At 50.4% G+C, this 20,665-nt stretch overlaps 4 protein-coding genes across 14 annotated transcripts; 2 read left to right on the forward strand and 2 right to left on the reverse strand.

The window, feature by feature from the left end:
- Nucleotides 1-34: 34 nt before the first annotated feature.
- Nucleotides 35-7,303, reverse strand: tnfsf12 (TNF superfamily member 12). The gene is made up of 6 exons (XM_049758075.1): nucleotides 6,986-7,303; nucleotides 4,684-4,765; nucleotides 3,013-3,069; nucleotides 2,900-2,923; nucleotides 2,678-2,805; nucleotides 35-2,246 (listed from the first exon to the last, which is right to left on the reverse strand). Exons 1-6 carry the CDS (start codon nucleotides 7,151-7,153, stop codon nucleotides 1,971-1,973), a joined length of 735 nt encoding a protein of 244 aa, XP_049614032.1. The 5' UTR covers nucleotides 7,154-7,303; the 3' UTR covers nucleotides 35-1,970.
- A 2,429-nt stretch (nucleotides 7,304-9,732) lies between these two features.
- Nucleotides 9,733-14,120, forward strand: si:dkey-19b23.8 (low density lipoprotein receptor adapter protein 1). Its single transcript, XM_049758085.1, has 3 exons — nucleotides 9,733-11,788; nucleotides 12,739-13,463; nucleotides 13,729-14,120. The coding sequence occupies exons 2-3, from the start codon at nucleotides 12,908-12,910 to the stop codon at nucleotides 13,797-13,799; spliced, it is 627 nt and encodes a 208-aa protein (XP_049614042.1). The 5' UTR covers nucleotides 9,733-11,788; nucleotides 12,739-12,907; the 3' UTR covers nucleotides 13,800-14,120.
- On the reverse strand, nucleotides 14,039-16,819 carry si:dkey-19b23.7 (uncharacterized). Of its 11 annotated transcripts, none has more exons than XM_049757972.1 (8): nucleotides 16,705-16,819; nucleotides 16,052-16,123; nucleotides 15,672-15,743; nucleotides 15,411-15,574; nucleotides 15,261-15,324; nucleotides 14,821-14,986; nucleotides 14,568-14,765; nucleotides 14,039-14,507 (listed from the first exon to the last, which is right to left on the reverse strand). In XM_049757972.1, the coding sequence occupies exons 1-8, from the start codon at nucleotides 16,717-16,719 to the stop codon at nucleotides 14,404-14,406; spliced, it is 855 nt and encodes a 284-aa protein (XP_049613929.1). In that variant the 5' UTR covers nucleotides 16,720-16,819; the 3' UTR covers nucleotides 14,039-14,403. The 11 variants fall into 11 exon arrangements, with proteins under 11 accessions (XP_049613929.1, XP_049613937.1, XP_049614003.1 ...); XM_049757980.2 differs by lacking the exon at nucleotides 16,705-16,819 and adding an exon at nucleotides 16,180-16,487; XM_049758046.2 differs by lacking the exon at nucleotides 16,705-16,819 and adding an exon at nucleotides 16,352-16,482 and having other exon boundaries at nucleotides 14,821-15,009.
- A 669-nt stretch (nucleotides 16,820-17,488) lies between these two features.
- smim20 (small integral membrane protein 20) lies at nucleotides 17,489-18,394 on the forward strand. The gene is made up of 3 exons (XM_049758110.2): nucleotides 17,489-17,711; nucleotides 17,921-17,977; nucleotides 18,129-18,394. Exons 1-3 carry the CDS (start codon nucleotides 17,603-17,605, stop codon nucleotides 18,161-18,163), a joined length of 201 nt encoding a protein of 66 aa, XP_049614067.1. The 5' UTR covers nucleotides 17,489-17,602; the 3' UTR covers nucleotides 18,164-18,394.
- Nucleotides 18,395-20,665: the final 2,271 nt, after the last annotated feature.

Here is a 20,665-nt window from a genome sequence, read left to right on the forward strand (position 1 = left end):
AAGATTTATCATTAGTCAATAAATACATGACCGATTCAATTGAAGTTTATTTAAATCACATATCTTACAATCACAATGCATTTTTTTTTTTACATTTTTTTACGAATGACTTGACCTGTATAGCCCGTATACAATATCAATGTAACTAATGTATTTAAAACGTTTAGTGGGAAGGGGCTTCCCCAAAATGACCCTGCATTGGCTTATTTTGGTTTGCCCCGCCCTCCCCGAAACGCAAAGCATCCATCCAGGCTCACAAGGCACCGACACGTCAACTTTGACCCTTAGCAAAATCGAAATATGAGCAAGGAAGTGTGTGCGTGTGTGCGCGTGCGTGTGTGCGTGCGGCAATGTTCCAGCTTTGCATGAGGAAGTGAAAATGGAGATGACCGGCGGCTTTGGTGGAGCGAGCGAGCGTGTGTGCTGACAAGGGGGAAATGTGAGGCAGCCAGGGGGGCTTACTTTGAGGGGGACGGACCATGGCGGGCAGGCGGTCGGTCGGTCGGTCGGGTGAGGAAATGAAAAGAGGATGAAAATAGTGCCACGTTCCTTTTTGCAACACGCTGGCAAGAGTTAGGAACCCAAGTGAGTGCCCCAGGCAAAGCAAGCAAAGCCATGCGGCCAGCCCACAAAAACGACTCATAAACAAAAAGGCAACCGCGCGCGGCTGCAAATAACACACTTGTTGGACTTGCGCAAGGCAGGCGGACGAACGGACGGACGGACGGACGGACGGACGGACGGCACGGCCCGGCCCGCTTGGCGCTCGCTTCTTCTCCCATTAGCAAGTTTGCCGAGGAAAAACATGATTGGAATGTGGCTAACTCTGTGTTCCAAATTATTATGCAGAGATTCAAGTTCTATGCACGGCTAACTTGTCTTTTTGTCTTTATTCTGACGAGTGTCTATTTTGCTTTAAAACAAATCGTGTTGATTGTAATCTCAAAATGAGCCCTTTTTTTTTCCTCCTCCACTAATCCACCAATGTCTGGATGCTCAAGCATGTGACTTTTTCCTCCAAAATACGACCATTTTCCTAAGCTAGATCCGTTTTTTTTTCCTGAAAAAAATCGGACTTTATTCTCATTCAAATTGTAACTTTAGTCAACATTATTCTCTTAACATTACGAGTTTTCATTTTTTAAACAAATAAAAAGCTTGTTTTGCCAACTTGTTTTGGACACCAATGAATCTTTTGCTGCATATGGGCCTTGACATCAGGCAAGCAGCAGGGTCACCATCCCCTGACTTCAACCCTATTGAGAGTCCATTTAGGAAAACAAGCCACATCGTATTTTGGAACACAGCGTTCCATGTCTTTGTAGCCCCAATGAGATTTTGAACATGTCAATGATTTTTTTTTTCCTTTTGTTCCACCGGATGATCCAGACAATAACTCGCGGTTGAGTCTTTGAAACGACAAATAGCAAAAATAGCAAGAAAAAGTACTACTGACTACTCCAAGGGGGGAAAAAAAATGCATTAAGCAGTCCATTTTCATGTTAGAAAAAGGCTTTTTAAAGAAAAAAGAAAACAAATCCCATCTTTGCGATGTCCAAAAATTTCCCAGGTTATGCACAGCACGGCCAAAAACGCGGAAGCCCAGTCTCCTTGCGGTTCTCGTCCGCCCCCTTGGCCGGGTCGCGTCGCCGGCTAAACGGCGTCCGCGCATCGTTGGCTTTGCCCAAAAAAGGATCGTCCGTGGGAAGAAGCGGCGCTGGGGGTGAATGCGGAGGGGCTACAGTCCCCCCCCCTCCCCCCCTTTAGAGGCCAATGCGGAGGGAGGGGCTACAGTCTCCCCCTCCCCTCTTTGGAGGCCAATGCAGATGAAAGGGCTACAGTTCCCCCCTTTACAGATGGGGCTACAGTCCCCCCCTGCCCCTTTGCGGAGGGGCTACAGTCCCCCCCCCCCTTTGGGGGCGAATGCAGAGGGAGGGGCTCCAGTTGCCCCCCCCCCCCCCCCCCCGTCTTCAGTTGACCTTGAAAATGCTGAAGATGTGAGGCGAGGCCGACGGGTTGCCCAACGTGTGCAGGCGGAAGGAAGGTCCGGTGACGGCGTGCAGCCGGGCACCCTTGTCCAGGCGCAGGAGCCCCGACACCTGGCAGGGCTTGAGGAAGTGCGATGGGTGCGGGCCGGCCGACGGGGTGGTCCCGTAGCCCTCCATGCACTGCAGCTTCTGGGGCCTCTGGCCACCGGTCACCACATCCAGCTTAACGTACTGCGACTTCTCCTCGTTGAATAGAACCTGCATTTGTATATTATTTTACATGTCACTCTAAACCGCACGGGGGCGCTCCAGGCAACTGATCCTAAGTCTGACGGAAGCCACGGAGACGAGAAAGCGCGGCGTCTTCTACTTGCGGCGTTAGCGGAGTTGTTTGTAAGGATGAAGATTTTGTAGAATTGAATGATTTGGACTGACACGGATGCTTCGATAAATTGATTGTAGCTATTTGAATGGCTCTTAATATGTTAGCTCACTTCCTTGTTGCTGTGATGTTAGCAATGCTAATGTTATGCTAACGTAATGCTCACTTAGCATATCGTAGCGTTCAGCCTGTTGAGGCCCATTCTATTTTTATTATCACTCCAGTGTGCACTACGCTTGTTGGACTCGCGGTTGAACGTGCACCTTTGGGGGAATGTTTCAGCTAGGTTGCGGCGGCGGCGGCGTACCTGACAGAAGAGGAAGTAGACGCCCGGCCTCTCCACCACAAAGGTGCCTTCCTCCTTGTCGTAGCTGACGGCTTTGCTCATGTTGAGCGCTCGTTCCTCCCAGCCCTTGATCACGCCGCCTTCGCCCACTGCGGAGCGAGGGCAACGTGGGATGAGGAATGAGTCGCCCCCTGCCCTGCCCCGCCGCCCCGCCCCACCCGGCACCCATGCACCCTTCCTTACCTTGCTGAGAGGAGACTTTGGTGACTGTCAGGAAGAAAAGGCAAAGTCAACGGAGGCTTTTTGGCGGCATGACAGACGCTAAGGTGAGACGAGGCATCTGCCAGGCCACTTACTCTCAAAATGAGACGCCGCTTTCTTGCCGTTTCCGTGCTTCCCGCGCAGCGTTGCCCCTTTTGGTTGGCAGACAGAATGTGAGTGCGACAAAGAAAACATTGGTGCGCTTCCACAAACGCCGCCGCGCTCATTTGCCGCCCATCTCGTCGCTGTCTTAACGGGTTTAGCAGATGGCCAAAGGATTTCCCGTCACGTGCTTTTCATAGATTTCCCTCAAACTGTTCTTTTCATCACGGGAGCGTGCCGGCAGCCGCTCGCAGGGAATCCAAAAAAAAAAAAAGAAAGGAATGTGTCGAGGAGACCAAAGCATCCAACATAAACGGAACGAGAGAGATGAAGCGGTGGAAAGAAAGAGACGAGAAAAGAAAGGAAAGGGGGCCGCAAAGGTGCCATCGATTCTCCAGAGCTGCTTTGCCCAAAAATAGAAATATCGATTGACCTCCTCCGCTCGCTTTTGGCCATCAGCAACCTGCAGCTGGCAATGCTAACGTCAAAAGGATGCCGAGTTTAAGCTCGCTTTTGCTAGCACTTAACGTTGGGAGGCTTCCCAATTTATTACCCGCGCTCGGGAATCTTTTGGTGATCGAAGCCCCCAATTCCACCCCTTCATGCTGAGTGCCAAGCAGGGAGCCAATGGGGGTCCCATTTTTATAGTCTTTGAACCCACAACCTTCCAGTCTCAGGGCGGACGGACACTCTACCACTAGGCCACTGAGCTGGTTCACTAAGTCAAGTCAAGTGAACCGAGGACGTATTGTCCACAACTCTCACAGGCGTGCTTGGCCTGCGGGTAGCAGATCAACTTCTAGTCCAGTGACATTTTGCTGTTTTCTTTGTCGTCGCCTTGCCTATCGCGTACGGACGTCCGTACGTCCGTACGTCCGTACGTCTCTGTCATTGACCCAATTGCATTTGCCAACGGGAGCCGACAGCGTTTGGCAAACTGCCGTTTGTTGAAAAAGCAGCGTGTCAAACAGAAAAGCGCATGCTCAACTTTGCGTCCTCATTGCTGCCGGAAAGTATTGGCGGAAACAAAAGCCATTCAAAACAAAGCCCGAAAGCTCCTCAATTGACAAAGTAGACGTTTGCGCTAGAATTGTAGTTTCGGATAGCTATCGTTTTATTTGATACTTTTGTTTTCATTCGTAAACATTTTCTCTGACCCGTTTTGTTTTTGTGAACTACAATAATGCGAGCTGGTCAATGATAGTATGGAGCTAGCAGGGGCATCGGTCGTTTCAAACGGCCCAAGTGAAATTGCTTTTAGTTTGTTTAGTTTGATACTAAACATCATCTGGAAGAGGCATTAAAGCAGCTCAACAATTGCCCACCCCGTGGTCCCGAGGCTTCACTCCCGGACATAATCATCAAGCCGCCCGCACGAGGGCTGCCATAAATTCCGCAATGATAGGTCATCAAGTATCCCTGCTTTCACAACAAATCATACCCCCCCCCGACCCAAAAAAAGAAATTGACAGTGCAGCCAGAAGCGTGCAACAAGGCCCGGTTCCCGAGCCAGATGGTTTTCTAGGCTGTGAGGCCGCTCTGGTCAGACCTGTAATTTGTGCCACAGCAGCCCGGCTGCCTACTGCTTCCTGTGTCGACTCTTAGCTGCAGCCCAAAACGCCGTGCGTGCGTGCGTGCGTGCGTGCGTGCGTGCGTGCGTGTACCGTCTCGCTTGACTCTCTGGCCGACCAGCAGCTCCCGCTTTTCCAGTATGAGCTGCACAATGGCCTTCCGCTGCATGTTGACCTGTGCAAACACACACACACACACACACACACACGCACACGTGTGAGATGAACGAGCGTGCATCCCACACTCGGATGTCCCTCCCCCTCCCCCCCCAGCACGTTTTAGTGCTTGGCCTCGCTGGCTGGCTTTCTGGGAAAGAAAGGAGATTTGCGGAGCCAGCAGAGTTTGAAACGCTTGGCGGGGGGGCCCCGCTGGAGGAGAAGCGTGTGTGTGTGTGTGTGTGTGTGTGTGTGTGTGTGTGTGTGTGTGTGTGTGTGTGTGTGTGTGTGTGCATCTGTTTATGAGCGCGTGCTTAAACGGCAAGCATCAGCACTCCACGTGTCCTTAGCTGCGGGCCACTATCAAAACCACCACCACCCAACCACCACCACCACCGCCACATCCAATTGAACACATTTGTTGATTGGAAAAAAAAGAGAATGCTAAGAGTATTTCCCACTCCTGGAGAGATAAGAAAGCAAACAAACTTGAAAAGGCCTAGTGAGGAAAGTTTGTCCACGTAAATGAATTGTTTTGAGTAAAAAGCTAATGCCAGGGCATCATTACAAATACCACCGTCCTAAAATCTTGAATTATTTCGGTCATCTAAAAGGCATATGAATGAATGAATATTGCAAAATCAAGTGCAACGCCAGGGCAATGCCAGGGCAATGCCAGGGCAATGCCAGGGCAATGCCAGGGCAATGCCAGGGCAATGCCAGGGCAATGCCAGGGCATCCCTAATTGTGTCAAATCTTGAATGAACTTGGGAAGGCATCATCATAAAAGAGCAAGAAGGAAAGAGCAAGACAAAAATGTCCTTCCGGAACATGGAAAGACTTTAAGGAATGAGCATCCCAAGAAATGCCAGGGAAGGAAGGCATAGGAAGGAACCAAGAATCAACAGGCAAAGGCAGCAGGAAAATACTGAATCTTTCCAGACCTCGCTCACAAAGGCGTATTAAGGAGCGCTTTTCTTGCCACACATGCTCCAATTAAAATTCCCTCTGTTGAGTTATGCCAGGGCGTGATTATTGCAGGAGAATCATCAGAAAGGGATGTTATGGAAAGTTTGCACTTGCCACAGGTGCTTCGTGAAACGGAAGCTTTTCTTCTAGAGAGCAAAGCAGAAAGAAAACCCCAAGCAAATCCAGTCGTCAACTCGCATTTTTCACCTCGGCTCGGTCCGTTAACAAAAACTGCACTGTGCGTTGACCAATGAAGACGCCACACAAAAGGAAGTAGACAGGGCAAAAATCTCACTTCAGCAGCAATGACGAGACCAAAATGAATCAATCATCCATTGGCCCGGCCGTGATTCTTGTTCTGGCGCTTCACGGCAAAACATTAGGTTACATTAGGCTTCGTTAAGTTCAAACTTTGGTGGTGGTCGTTTCTCAAATAACATAAAAGCAACGGCTCCGATGTCGCTACGCGAGCGTTTGACAAATGCTGGCTAACTTGCTAGCTTGTAGCGATGGTGCTAACTGTTCCGGTGGTCAAAGCGGGCAACTGAGGCCAAAGCGGACGGACACAAGTATGAGCTCATCTTAGACCTGGATGCAGAGGAAAAATTCAAACAACTTCCTCAGATCGACTCAAATAATGCGCCCGACATCATTCAAGGCAACTACATTTTCATCGATGAAATCAGAATATCAAACAGGGGGGAAGTGTTTGTCCTGACTGAAACGAGACTAAAATGCTGCTGACAGTGCCCTTTGACCCAAAGGAAACCAATTGGAACCGGAACGAACGTTCTCCACTTATCCTCGACTAACACTTGACGAAATGAAAAAGGGACGAGTGGTGCTCCAAACTAACAAGCCAGACTGAAAGTACATTCCAAAACGGCTGCTAAAATCATGCCAGTTTGTCAATCGTTTTGGAAAGGAATACGAGGAAAGGTTGCTTGGCGTTTGCCACCGATGCTCCATTCAAAATTAGATGTGAGGAGTGAGGAGAGAAAAAAGCAAGAATGAAAGAATTTCAGGGTTTCCAGTAAGCTGTTTGTTTGTTTGTTTGTTTGTTTGTTTGTTTAACAAAAGACAAGAAAAGTGTGGCTTTGAGAGAGAGTGGGAAATTCAGATTTAAACATCCCCCACGATGATTCCCGTAACCGCATGCACGAGTTAAGTTGCATAACCACATTTCTTTTTTTTTTTTTCTTTTTTTTTTTTTTTTGGCGTGGGGGTGGGGGTTACTCGTCGTCTTTTTGGTTGTTACTGCTGCTCCGACCTGCTCGAGGCGCTCCTGGAGGATGTGGAAGGACTGGGACAGGTCCCGCGTCTGGCGCCAAGTCCACGCCGTGAAGAGCGCGCTGCAGGCTGCCACGGACAGTGCCAGCAGAGCCAGCGAAGCCCACAGCGCCCGGAGCTTGCGCCGCCGCGGCGCGATCCGATGCATGCTCACTCAGTCAACGCCGCCGCCGCCGCTGCCGCCGCCGCCGCCGCCGCCGCCGCCGCCGCTGCCGATCATCCCACGGTGGTGCGTCTTAGTTGGTAACATCCACGGCGCACTCGAGCATCCCACCCCCCACCCCCCACCCTGGCCCGCCGCGGCTGCTTAATGAACACGCGCGGTCCGCTAATTGGCGCGTCGCATCTCGCCGACTGTTGCATCCGTCTCTCGGCGTCTCGGTTCTCCCTTCGGGCTTCTCTAGCTGGGGGGGCGGGGGGTGTTCCTCCTCTTGTCTTTATTAAGACTGCGCGCGCGCGCATGAGTACCGAGCGAGCGACCGACCGGGGGGGCTCCCGAGTTGAGATCTGACGCCGAGAGCCTCGTTCTCCCCTCCTGTGTCTCTCTGAGCTGCACTTTTCTCTTTTTTTCTGTTTCCTTTCTTGCTTGTCTTTTTTCTCTCTTCTGTTTAATCATATCAAGCGGTCTCGATCTGGAGTGTTGGACGTTTCCTGGGGTGGCCACACGAGGGCGACAGAATGCAAGACGAGAATCTCAGTTCGCCCACTTTTCAACGCTCGATTTCTCCTCATATTACGGCTTTTTCATCAAGGTTGAACTCTTGTCCTCGCAAGATTTTAGAGGTCGGAGGACATTTTCTTCTAATACACTTTATTCCTATGGACGGGAGCGAGCTTTAACTTGGATCTTCAAATGTTGGCCTTGAAGTAAAGGATTTTTTTTTTTCTAAACTCTTCGTTTTATTATAATTCTGTTAAATGTTTTCGAATTCCAAAGTAATCTCTATCATGATAGGACTTCTTGTTCGTTTTTGTGCCCTGCAATTGACTGGCAACCGGTTGAGGGTCTGACTTTAATTCTTGTCAAAGTGCTGTACAACATTTTGGCTTTTGTCGTAATATTTTCGCATTTTTGCAACAAAATCAAACTGTCGTCGTTGTGGGACTCTATCCTCGTATTGAAATTTTATTTTGCTTGTTTTTTGTATTTTGCATCAACGTAAGATTTCCCTGTGGAACATTCAGTTGAGCTTTTGTAATGCGCGGTAGTTCCGTAGAAAATGTTGCTGTTGTTGTTTCAGCCGCTAGAGAGCACTGTAGCCGTGGAAACTCTACGTACGCTCAATTGAGCCACAGCATGCGCAGGTTCTACTTGACGCGCGTAGGCTTTTTTTCTTTGGTGTCTTTCGCTCAGTCTTTTTGGTCCTCCCAGCCTTGCCTTGCTTGCCACGTTTTTTCCACCTCTCTCTGTACAGGAGTACTTCTCCCCCTCTGTGGCCCCTCTCTCTTTTTCCCGTCTGCCTCCCTCCTTATTTCTTTCGCTCATCCTTCTCTTTCCATTCCCCGGGGCTCGCTCCGTGTCTCTTACCTGCCTGCTTGCTCCTCTCTCTCTCTCTCTCTCTCTCTCTCTCTGTCTCTCTCTCTCTCTCTCTCTCTCTGTGTCTCTCTCTCTCTCTCTCTCTCTCTCTCTCTCTCTCTCTCTCTCTCTCTCTCTCTCTCTCTCTCTCTCTCTCCTGGCCATGTGTGTGACGGAGAGAATGTGTTTGATCGAGTGTATGGCAGAGCAATAGCGGTGTGTGAGCATAGCCCCTTTAAAAGGTTAAAAGGTTGAGGTTACAACCACTTGTGCGCGTGCGTATGTGTGTTGCGTGTCGGGCGCAGGAAATGAGAGATTGTGTAAGGCTGCCTTCATTCCTGCCTAACCACTTGCCTGGCTGCTGCGTGCGTGTTGCTATTCATAGCTCGCGTGTGCCTGACAACTGAAGGCCGCCGAAGTTGTTGTTTTTTCTTTTTTTTCTTTCCCGCCTAATCAGATGTCAGCGATGACGCACGCAGACCGACGCACTCACTCGCTCGCTCGCTCGCTCACTCACTCGCTCGCTCGCTCGCTCACTCACTCACTCACTCACTCACTCACTCACTCACTCACTCACTCACTCACTCACTCACTCACTCACTCACTCACTCACTCGCTCACTCGCTCGCTCGCTCACTCATTCACTCACTCACTCACTCACTCACTCACTCACTCACTCACTCACTCACTCACTCACTCACTCACTCACTCACTCACTCACTCACTCACTCACTCACTCACTCACTCACTCACTCACTTGCCGCAAACGTTAGTCAGACAGAGATTCAAATGACCGTGAGTGATGCAAGCACGAACGGCCGGTCAACCGGCCGGCTTCGTCAGATCGTGTCGTTGGTTGCCAAGACCTCTCGCCGCCTCTTCTTCCTGTTTCGTCTGGTTTCGGACAGTCCCGCCCCCTACGCACAACTCAGCCAGGTGACCTCCATCCGCAAAGGCACCTGCTGCCCTTACCGAAAATGAAGAATAGGATGATGGTTGGAGGTTTCCTTGCATTCCGTGACGTCACTTGTCACGTACAGCCCAGTATGCTTGAGTAAATGTGTTCAGTTGGGCGAAGGTGTGAAATGAGGAAATGAGCTCATGTGATTGTTTTTTTCTTTTTTTCACTTTAACGCACTAAAAGAGGGGGTAGAGGCAAGCAGACATGCTGTCACTCTATAGACGCCGCGTACGCCCTTATTAGGACATCTGCGCCTGCCTGCCTGCCTGCCTGCGTGAGTCATGTGATGCCATGGGAGGAGGAGGGGGAGGAGGAGGAGGAGGAGGAGGAGCACAAGAGTAAACGCCTCATAGGACCAGAACCAAGTTGGAGGCAACTTTTCAAGTTCGCTCATCATATGAACTTCTTCCCTGGTGAAATTTAGACGACTTGAAATGCTAAAACTAACGTCAAAGAAAACTCGCAAATCTTCAATCAAACCACAATATAACTCAAGTCAGCTAAGTTGATGCTAACATATGACGTGACCATCTGATGGAAATTAGCATATCTTACAGAAATTCTAACCCTTCAAACAAATGCTTCCTTACACACACTAAACAATCTAAAAAAAAAAAATTAAAAAAAAGATAATGATCATGGTGCTGACCCATGTCCACTAGCTTAATGCTAACATAATAATGTGAAACACCTTGGACAATGATGGAAGTCAGCATCGATGTTGCAGTAGTGTCATTCAAACGTGCTACTTTTCACACAGAGCAGAGCAACACACACGCACACACACACGCACACACGCGCACACACACACACACACACACACACACACACACACAGATGCACACGTTTGCTAATTATAGAGAGGACGACTTTAGAGAGTCGTCCATTTTGGTCACTTATCAATGGTTTTAGTGGACTTAGGAGTGCTGCTTAGGTAACTTTAGGTGGCATTAGAATACATCCAGGGGTCTTTAGATTCCTTTTAGGGAGTCTTTCAGTAGGTCCAATCGTGTTTAGGCAAATGTATGGCATTATTTCAGTAGATTTAAGAATATTTGAGTGACTTTTACTGGTGATGGATGTATCTGAATACATCCAAGAGTGTTAAGGCCACCTTATAGTACATGAACACTTGAGTCTACTACACAACTGTTCTTGAATGTTGGTCATTATGTGGAGATGAAGTCCTTTTGGGAGGTGGCACTTGTAGCAAGTGTGAGAAGTACTGCTGTACAAGATGAACAGTGTTACACTGTAATGCATTCAGGTTCACTCTGAAATTCTAGCCAACTTTTTGGGAGTGATGACTCGGGGCTCGGGCTGCCGGTGTGAAAGGGTTCCATGACGTTGACACCGCGAGCGCGCGAGCAAGAATGGCTCCGCTGTGCACCGACGAGGCACCGCGCGGGGCAGGCAGGCAGGCAGGCAGGCAGGCAGGCAGGCAGGCAGGCAGGCAGGCAGGCAGGCAGGCAGGCAGGCAGGCGTGACGTCCGAAGGCCTCAACTGTTTTGCCGCCGGGAAAAAAAACACAGGAGCTCTACTGTTTGACCGCACCAGGCACACAGAAAGGCAGCTCAAATGTAATGCTCATCAAAATGTTTCTCTGGACACTAAATATAGATGGCAATTTTCCCTCGGGTTTGTTTGTCCTCATTGGGGTCATAGGTGAAGTGGAGCCTATCCCAGCTGACTGGGTTAGAAATGGGGTCCGACGTGGACCGGTCAGTCACTGGGAACATACGTGTAAAAAAACATTCTCAGTCTGTGAGCAGACTTTGGGCAAAGCATTTATGTTGTCAAGCAAGGGGAATTGCCTTTGTTACAGATAAAATGCCACCTTTTGTTTGTTCCTTTTTTTCAACACGCCACTTTAAGTATCGTAAAAAAGACCTCAGTCAGCTGATTCCCCCACCCACCTTGCGTCGTACGTATTCTGAAACAAACGTGCCATTTATAGCTTCGCCGCACCCCTCCTCCCCGCGTCCCCTTGGTTGCGCCCGTCCCTTGTTTCTCTGACGCAGGTGCGGGTCCTCTCGTGACGTGCGCGCGCCCGCCCGCCCGCCCGCCCGCGCCTGTCGTTTAAAACAGTCGCGAGCGGAACCGAGTCGCACACAGGAGCGTGAAGATGGCATCGCGTTAGCGTCGAAAAGCGTAGCGTGCGTTTGTAACCAGGCCCAAAACTAAATTTTACTGTCCTCCTTCGAGTTTTTCATCGTTTCCTGGCGCGATTTAGCTTGCCAGTGTACTCCACGTTTCAGCTGAGGCGTTCACGGACATCGCTTGCATGAGACTCCCGCTGCCGCCAGGTAAGAGCAACGAAGCCAAGCCAATCCAAGCCAATCCAAGCCAAGATAAGCCAAACTAAACCAAGCCAAGCGAAGCCAAGCCAAGCCAAGCCAAACTGCACGTTTCAACACTTGCTCGCTTGTTTCTCGCACATGTTACACCATTGACTTTTCACCGTGAGCTCTACTGGCTCGATTGTCATAGATGCAACGTGAAGCTGCACTTTATGAGTGCATTTAAATTTGTAAGCAATTCGTCAATTTACTGGCACCTAGAAATGACCACCAACACAGGCCGATTTGAAGCGATAAACCTTTTGCATATTCTCCGTTCTGCATGAGTTGGAAAGTTAAATCTCGACAAAAGCCGTTCGTTGTTGGCATTTTGTGGCGCGGAACTCTTTCGGAAGTCCGTGTAGGGCCAAAGTAGACCTGGACCCAAGCGCCCTATCCAAGTGAGTTGAGAAACTCCAAAGTTTGTTTGACTTTGCTTTTATCTCAGTACCGAGGTATTGTGGAGAAATGAGCTTGGGTGACCACTGCCTTGACGTACAGCTGTCCTGTTGTGTCCAAGTGTCTGCATGACTCGCAAAAGCACGTCATTGTGCGGGGAACGCAAATATTTCAGGACTTTGGCTAGGGGGCAGGGCCACGCCAAGCTGTTTCCTACACACACACACACACACACACGCACGCACACACACACACACACACCCCTCTCCACCAACAATGGTCAAAGGTTCGAGTATGCGCTCTCTCTTGAGGAGGGATGTCGGCGGGAAATAGGAACAAATAGGAACCAACGTTACAGCGACACAATGGAGCTGGCCAAACAATAGCCGCGTGATGGCCTGAAAGTAGGGGAGGTAGCTTCAGTCACTCAGTCAGGCCACAACAGACCTCGTCACTCAAACTGCAGTTCCTTTGAGTGAACTTTCTAAAGCTGGAAATGGTTTTGTTTGCTCCCCCAGCAAATGTTGACCGTCGTGTGTTTGAAGGCCGCCGCCGTCGTCGCTCTGCCGCTTGAAGGAGACCAATTGGATCTTCTTCCAGAGACAAAGCAGCCAAGGCGACTTGCGCAACTCCGTCCGGAGAAGGAAGGGTGACCACGGGCGGCGTCAACGCTTTGCTTGGGGCGCCATGTCGGCGGGCCCCTTCCACCTCATGCAGAGCCTGAAGAACTCGCCGGCCGCGCTGCGCCGCCACTTCCGCCGCGACCGCACCGAGTCGCTGTCTCACGGCGACCCGCTCTTTAAGGTCCACTACCTGGGCACGGAGAAGATCTTCTCCCTGGATCGGGAGCAGGCGCGGGACGCCATCGGCCGCCTGCTGGCGGGCGCGGCCGGCGCCAAGAAGCTGAGCAAAGACCACGCGCTGGTGGTGCGGCCCCGCTACGTGGAGGTCAAGGAGCTCAGCACGGGCCGGCAGCTGGCCAAGACGTACCTGCGGGACATCGCGTACTGCGCCGCCGACGCCGAGCGCCCCAACGTCTTCCTGTACATCTGCAAGCACCAGGGCCAGCAGCTGCAGTGCCGCGTCTTCTGGTGCAAGCGGGCCGAGCGGGCGCGGGACATGACGGGCTGCCTGGCGCGCTCCTTCCAGCTTGCGCTGAGCGACTGCCAGAGGGAAGGCTCGCCGAGCGCCCGCGACGCCGCCCCCGCCAAAAGCTGCACGCTACCTGCCGCCCTGGGCAAAGGTGAGCTGATGTCATTCTTTACAATCGTGGCTTTACCTGCTTGGTGGCTTTGGACAAAATTTCATCAAATACGTTTGTCAGGAAAAAAGAAAGGTCTTTTGACGGCAACCCGATTGGAATTAGCGGTCGATTCTTTTCCAAAGGTCCGAGCGTTCTACCGCTCACCCAATCAGTCATAAGTGCCTGTGAGCAGAAGCTAGAGTCGAATTGCAATCTCGCTGGCAGTGTCCCTAATTATCTGTCGTCCGTGTGGTTCCGCACGCAGTCCGCTGGCGGAGAAGCGTGTCCCGAAGCCCTCTCCGAGCCCGAGGCTCCGTCTCTGACAGCTGGAGCTGAAGCCTCAAAGGAGCGCGTGTCCCGAAGCCATTGGAGCTTCCAAACGGCTGCCGGAGCGAGCGCCGTCGTGCTTTTTGCTCCTCCCTCAAAGTGACTTGCGTCGAGTTTTGCCATCCCACCACCACCACCAAATAATGCTCAACAGTCCACATTGCAAATTTGTAAAAAAAAAATTTAGCGAGGGTTTTTTTTTTTTTTGTGTTTGTGATTTCCTTCACACAAGTGACTGCTCAAGGGAGTATCTTTTGTATTTTAATTTTTGTACTGCACGTTCTAATGTACGTCTTTAATGAAATATGCATTAAAAGGATTTTATACACATTAGCGTGGGCAAATATTGGCTTGGCCTGCCTGCAGTGCGTGCAAAAAAGAAAAAGAAGAAGAAGAAAAAGTTCTCAAAATCCCGCAGCAGTTTTGAACTCTGTCAGCTCCGAAAGCAGCTTGTCCCGCCTTTGGATGCAAAAAAATGAACGTCCAAACCAAGTACCCCCCCCCCCCCCCCCCCCCCCAAGTCCTCGCTGAGTTGGCGGCGGACTCCGGTCGATGAAAACGGGGACGGTTGGACATGAGACGGCAAAGCAAAGTTGCTCAACTTCAACCGAGTTCACGGAAGCCGTGTCACCACGTCCACGTCCTGCTTTTTCAGCCGCTGTAGCTCCAGAAGGGTTTGGACGTGCAGATGGCGCAGAGGCCGCACTTCCTCCAGCACTGAAGAGGAGAAAGTCGTTACAACCAAAACGAACTCCAGGTTTTTTGGGGAGGTGACACCTTTGCCGTAGTGCAGCTCGTCGCGGTTGCCACAGACGGCGTACGTCTCCAGGAAGTTGAGGAGGGCTCCGGTGACCAGGAAGCGCTCCGGCACGGCGAGACTTTGGATGTAGCGCATGTCCAGAGCCAACGGGTTGGAGGGGAAGGGCACGGTGCAGAGACACACCAGCTCGCTGACCACGTCCCACACGCGAATACCTAAAAAAAGGCCACAACTGATCTCCTGAAGAGACCCTCGCCTCGGTTTCCGTACCTCCGCTCTGCCAATCAGCGATGGACTTGAGCTTCATGGGCGTGTCCCTGACCAGGGAGTGGCCGCCCGGGATGCTGACCAGGCGCTCGTGGTTGGAGCGAATCCAAGCGTGCGGGCGCCCGTACTTGACGTAGCCGGCCACCAAGAACAGGGTGCAGTTCACCTCCTGTTGCGTTGCGCGGGAAGCGTCTGCAAAAATCAACCAGCACGAACCTCCGAGGACCAAGATCTTTTGTTTACTGTAATGTGTTTGTTTCGATCAATGTTTGTTCAAAAACATACTTGGAAAGACAAATGGAATCGCAATCGAATTTGGTCGTGTCATTTTGAGGCTGTACGATGGCGAGCTCTTGTGCAAGCACGTTTAAAAAGACCACCGTGGACTCGACATCGTGCAGGGTATTGCGATTAACGTGCGTCTGGAACTCGAGCTCTCTTACAGGCACTGCCATCTCGCGCTCGCTGGGGGAGGCTGGCAGCAGATGCTCCTCGCTCCTGGGCTCCCTGAGGGCAGCAAAGCAGCAAGTGCTCAAAGCGGACGGCTCAAAATGATCAGCAACCCAGGCGGGAATGAGCGCGCGCGCACGCACCCGAGAGGGAGCTGGGCCGCCGGGCCCCGGGGCTCTCCGGGCTGGGGGGAGCCCGCCCGGCTGGCTATGCTGGGGGAGCTGCTGCTGGGCGAACAAATGTCGCTGGTGCTGGAGACGCTGCCGGAAGAGGCTCTGGACACGGCGAAGCCCGGCGAGCGCCATCCCTGATTGGTAGGGTTAGGGAAATGGCTACTTGCGCGAGGACTTGGAGTACGTCCTTCACGGCGGGCGCAAGTTTTCCCAACATTGCCGATGACTGACCAGATCTTCATTGACAACAGTCAGCAGCAGCTCCTCTTTCCCTCTCAACCAAGGCTGGAAGTACTTAAAACCCTAGGAGAGAAGCGGACAAGCGGTCATTTGATGAGCAAACCGTGGGCCCGCGGTCATTTGATGAGCAAACCGTGGGCCCGCGGTCATTTGATGAGCAAACCGTGGGCCCGCGGTCATTTGATGAGCAAACCGTGGGCCCGCGGTCATTTGATGAGCAAACCGTGGGCCCGCGGTCATTTGATGAGCAAACCGTGGGCCCGCGGTCATTTGATGAGCAAACCGTGGGCCCGCGGTCATTTGATGAGCAAACCGTGGGCCCGCGGTCATTTGATGAGCAAACCGTGGGCCCGTGTTTGACGCCATTGCACCTGTAAGGAACCCAGTAAGGCCAGGTCTGCTAAAAATTGATGCAGCTTCCTCCGCTGCTCCCGCTCTCCTTTCTGGACACAGCAATGAAACGGCTCATGTGAAGTCTTTAGGAAATCTGAAAACTCACCATGCAAACTGACTTGGTCTGTGCCAATGCTGTTGACTAAAACTTTATTGATTTGCCCCGAATAAGAGAAAATGATGTGAAATATTAGTAGAAAATTCAAGCTATAAAAAAGTATGAGTTAAATCGACCGACTCCCGAGCCATATTTGGAAGTGCTCCGTCAGGTTACCGACCTACAACGGTATATACCCTTCCAAGATGGCGGCCAAAGTACGCATGCGCAGTGTGGCGCCGTTGCTTACAGCCGCCCGTCTTTTTCTTGCTTCACCGGGTCTTAAATGCAGAGCAATATGCGATATGACAGAAAAAGTATAATAACCGCTGTAAAATGTACGAAAATCAGGGCGAAGATGCTCGAGTGTCCTGGCAACGCCGCTGCCTCACTTGATTCATTCAAAATTGCCGCACCTTGCGAGTATTTATCTAAAAAAAAAAAAAAAAAAAAAACGCGCAAATGTATGACTCAGACTTATAAATTATTTTTCGTGCAATGACAAAACCATAAATCAATACATTGGCGACTTACGCTTGCTGTGCTCATCACCGTGCTGCAGTTTGCCGTTTTCAGCTTTCAGTGTAGCGCCCCTAGAGGCCTGGACGGAAACGCGCTTGTTCAAAAGCACCTCCTAGTATTTTGTCTTGAGCATTGCAAGTAAAGTGCTGTTGTTGTTACAATTAATACTGGCATTACTCGAATGTGAATCAAATAATTTATTAATAATAATGATAACTCACTCCTCATATTGATTGCTTTAATTTATTGATTATATCAACACATTACAGAAGGCTGAGTCGCAAATGCGTTGTTGGTTCATTCGCAACACGGGTACGACTCAAGTTTGTAGTTGGAGGAGTGAATGAAAATACTGTCGGACAAAAAAAAAAATCTGACCGTATTTTCACATATTAGTCCTCCGACGATGTATTTTAGGGACACCTAAAGCAAAAAAAAAAAAAAATAGACGAGACGACATTAGAAGTCGGCATGACGAGATTACAAGTCATCACAATGTGATTAAAAGTCATCATGCCGAGACGTCCACGTGGGATTACAAAAATTTGGGTTAGGGTCATTTGTATTTGCCAATACATCGTGGCAGAAAATCAAGTAAAATATGTGTAAAAGATGCATTTTTGTTAGTTAATAAATAAATAAATAAATAAATAAATAAATAAATAGAAGCGAGTCCCGTCTCCAAACAGCCCCAACTTTTAAATTATAGAGGAAATGCTCTGACGTCACAGAACGGGGCGGCCATCATTGCGTGGGTGGCAGCGTTCCATAAACGCGAACCACTACGGAAAGCCAGAAAGAACAAGTGCCGAAGTTGAATCCATTTCCTCTGAACCCGGAAGCAATTGACTCAAACATTGCGGACTTACAGGTGAGCGTAGCGGCTCCCCTTGCCGAACGACCAAGAATAATGTCCAAAAACCACAAAATAGTGTTCATTTTTGGAGGATTCATAACAGCCGTCGCTGCTGCGTTCTACCCCATCTTCTTCTACCCGCTCACTCACAAAAATGAGTACAGTAAGTGGCTAACAATGACACTTTTTGCCCTAAATGTCAAGTTGGTTGCAACGTGTGAATGAGTATGGCTTTAAAATGTTCCTTCCTCGTGTGTATTCTTAACATTGGGTTCGATTTCCCCGCTCCCCGTCCGGTGGTCCTGATTAAAAACTGAACTGGTCTTAAAACTGCTTTGATTACGCCCCTCACCCCCGCCCCCTCCACTTCAGGAGAAGTACAGAAGACGAATCGCTCAGGAATCGAACAGGCCGACGTGCAGCCCCTTGGTACGATCTCAGGATCATTCATCCATTTAATGAGAGTCATTTACACAGCCCTGGCACAAATAGGGAAAATCCACCAGGAATTGAGAGTTTGTTTGTTTGTTTGTTTGTTTGTTTGTTTGTTTGTTTGTTTGTTTGTTTTCTTCCACCACAGGTGTGAAAATTTGGTCCGATCCGTTCAAGAAGTGATTGCCGATGGACGTCGCTCCGCTGGCGTGCGAGTCCACCAAGGATTTGACTTTGTATCCATTATGCGAAGGGGACACACAATGGAAAAACGACTTTTTAAATATTGAGCACAGCACGGCTTGCACGTCTACGTTGTAGTAATGAGGGTTGGAGTCCTGTGTGGAGTTTGCATGATTGACATGTGCCAGCCATTATAAAATAAACCTATTATAAATATTTTTAATGATAAAATCTGACTTTTATTCATATATATATATATATACTTAAAGAAAAGTTTCGAAACAAATGTGCAAATGAAGACAAAAAAATCCAGTTGTCTTCAGACGGTCGTTCTTATATGTACCACAAGAGGGAGCCCGCGTCTAAGTGAGGCTGAGGAAGCGACCTTGTCCTCTTTTGTTTTGTCCACTGGGGCGAGCCCTTCTCATTGAAAAACAATAGCTGCTTCTTGGCAACTTGTTGGGTCAGGGCCCCGAACTCTGGTGAGCAAATGTTGTGAATAATCAAGTCAGATTATTATTTTTTTAGATAGTTGAGCAGCCCAAAAGGAAACAGAAGTTTCTCTAAAGGCTCAAAAGACGTTTCACGGTGTGACTAAAGGCAGAAAATTTCCAAAATACCCCCCCCCCCCCCCCCTCGCGTTTCTGCTTTTGCGGTTTCCTGACATTGAGCAGCATCCCTGGGAGGAAAGAAGGATTGGAGAGCGATGAAGAAAGTGCTCAAGCATGTGTTTATGTTCCATCTTTCCATGTAGCCTGTACTTTGGGACTCTCGGGCCGGCCGCCAGCCCGAGCGAGCGAGGAAAAGGAAGGGCCACTGCGCTCCTCGTCGATGGACAAACAGCCCCGTTGTCTATGCGAGCGTGTTATTGTTGGGCCGAGCTCCGAAAGGAGAGAAAACTCCAGAGCCCGGCCTGAAAATTCCTCTCATTCCCCCGCTGGTGTTTTCCAGATTCCTTAAGCGACGGCTCCCGCGAGCCGAGGGGGAAATTGAAGCGAGCGGCCAGAGGAAGGGAAGTGCATTCTTGAGGCCACGCGTCACGCACGCACACACGCAGGCAGGCAGGCGAGCACGCAGGCAGGCAGGCAGGCAGGTAGCCAGGCAGGTAGCCAGGCAGGCAGGCAGGCAGGCAGGCGAGCACGCAGGCAGGCAGGCGAGCACGCAGGCGAGCACGGAGCCTCCAGACGCGTGCGCGCTCTCGCCTTCTTGCGATGACGTCCCGCTAGCAGGAGTGACACTTGAGTGAGTTCGAGTAAAGGAGGTCAACAGCAAATGTCACAAATCTAAGTAGAGCGCACCAGTTTATTGGTTCGGGACCGAAATGGCAGTATCAGACAACGCAATTTCGACATGGTCAAAGCTACGATTTTATTTGTATATTTTTTTTAGCCCCCCAAAGAAGCGCTTGGGTGTACGTACAGTCGACTTGTCACCAAAATCTGCGTTGGGGAGCAGAGCCAGGAGAAGGAGACAAAAGAGAAATTTCCCATTGCAACAAAAACCTATTCCGGACATAAACTAAGACGACTGCTACATTAGCATGCACCGAAAGATGCTAAATGCGCCAAGTTTAAGCATCTACTCAATAAGGATCAAAATGATTGACATTCAAGTTAGATTTGGTACGGACTGTTTTTGTGTACTCTTGTTTTTTCCTTCATTTTTTGGGGGCACTTTAAAGTTAAAGTCCCAATGATCATCGTCACACACACATCTGGGTGTGGTGAAATTTGTCCTCTGCATTGAAGCCATCCCTCCCCAAACTTTGGCCGCGGTAGAGCAAGCTCCAAATGAGGTGAGCAGGAAATTGCCGAGCACGGTGCGGCCGGAGCTTGCCAGGATCCTGTCGTACGCGGACCCGCCGCCGCCGCCGCCGATTTTGGAAATGTTGACGCAATTAGTTGAAAATCTTGGAAAGGACTTCTTATTTCCGCCATTTTCTTGGGGCTGTACTCACTGCAGAGGAAAATCTTTGTCCCGCACAGACCTCATCTTCCCAGTCTTGCAAAAGCACTCTTGCATTTGCGTGTTGGCAAAAAGCAGGCCACTCATGCAGCTTGTGCGGCGTTTCCTTCTTTGGGCTGGGTTCGGGCCTCGGCGTTTGCTTCCTTTTCTCGCTCGCTTGCCAATTTGACTTTGTCGTTTGTTTGTGGCGCTTGGTCTGCTGCTCCTGCTTTTTCCACTTCCCGGTGATCCTCGCCGTTGCCCCGGCCGACCTCCTGTCTTCTTTCTCCGGGATGGCCCAGAGCGTGCAGAGGATCGGCGGGATGCCCGAATCGGGAGCACGCGGCCAGATTTGGGCTGGCGTCAGTGCGCCCGCCGAGTGACCAACGTAGTCGCCAAACAGCCTTTGAATGGGAATCGAGCGTCGCACCATGTCTTCCTACACCACTTTTGATGTCAAGACACGGTTTGACCAAAGCGGGCCGTGCACCGGCCGTGCCGTTGCCAACGGCCGACTCTGGATGGCTGGCTGGATGGCTGGATGGATGGATGGATGGA

Source organism: Syngnathus scovelli, chromosome 1 (assembly GCF_024217435.2).
Source record: "Syngnathus scovelli strain Florida chromosome 1, RoL_Ssco_1.2, whole genome shotgun sequence".
NCBI classification, from domain to species: domain Eukaryota; kingdom Metazoa; phylum Chordata; class Actinopteri; order Syngnathiformes; family Syngnathidae; genus Syngnathus; species Syngnathus scovelli.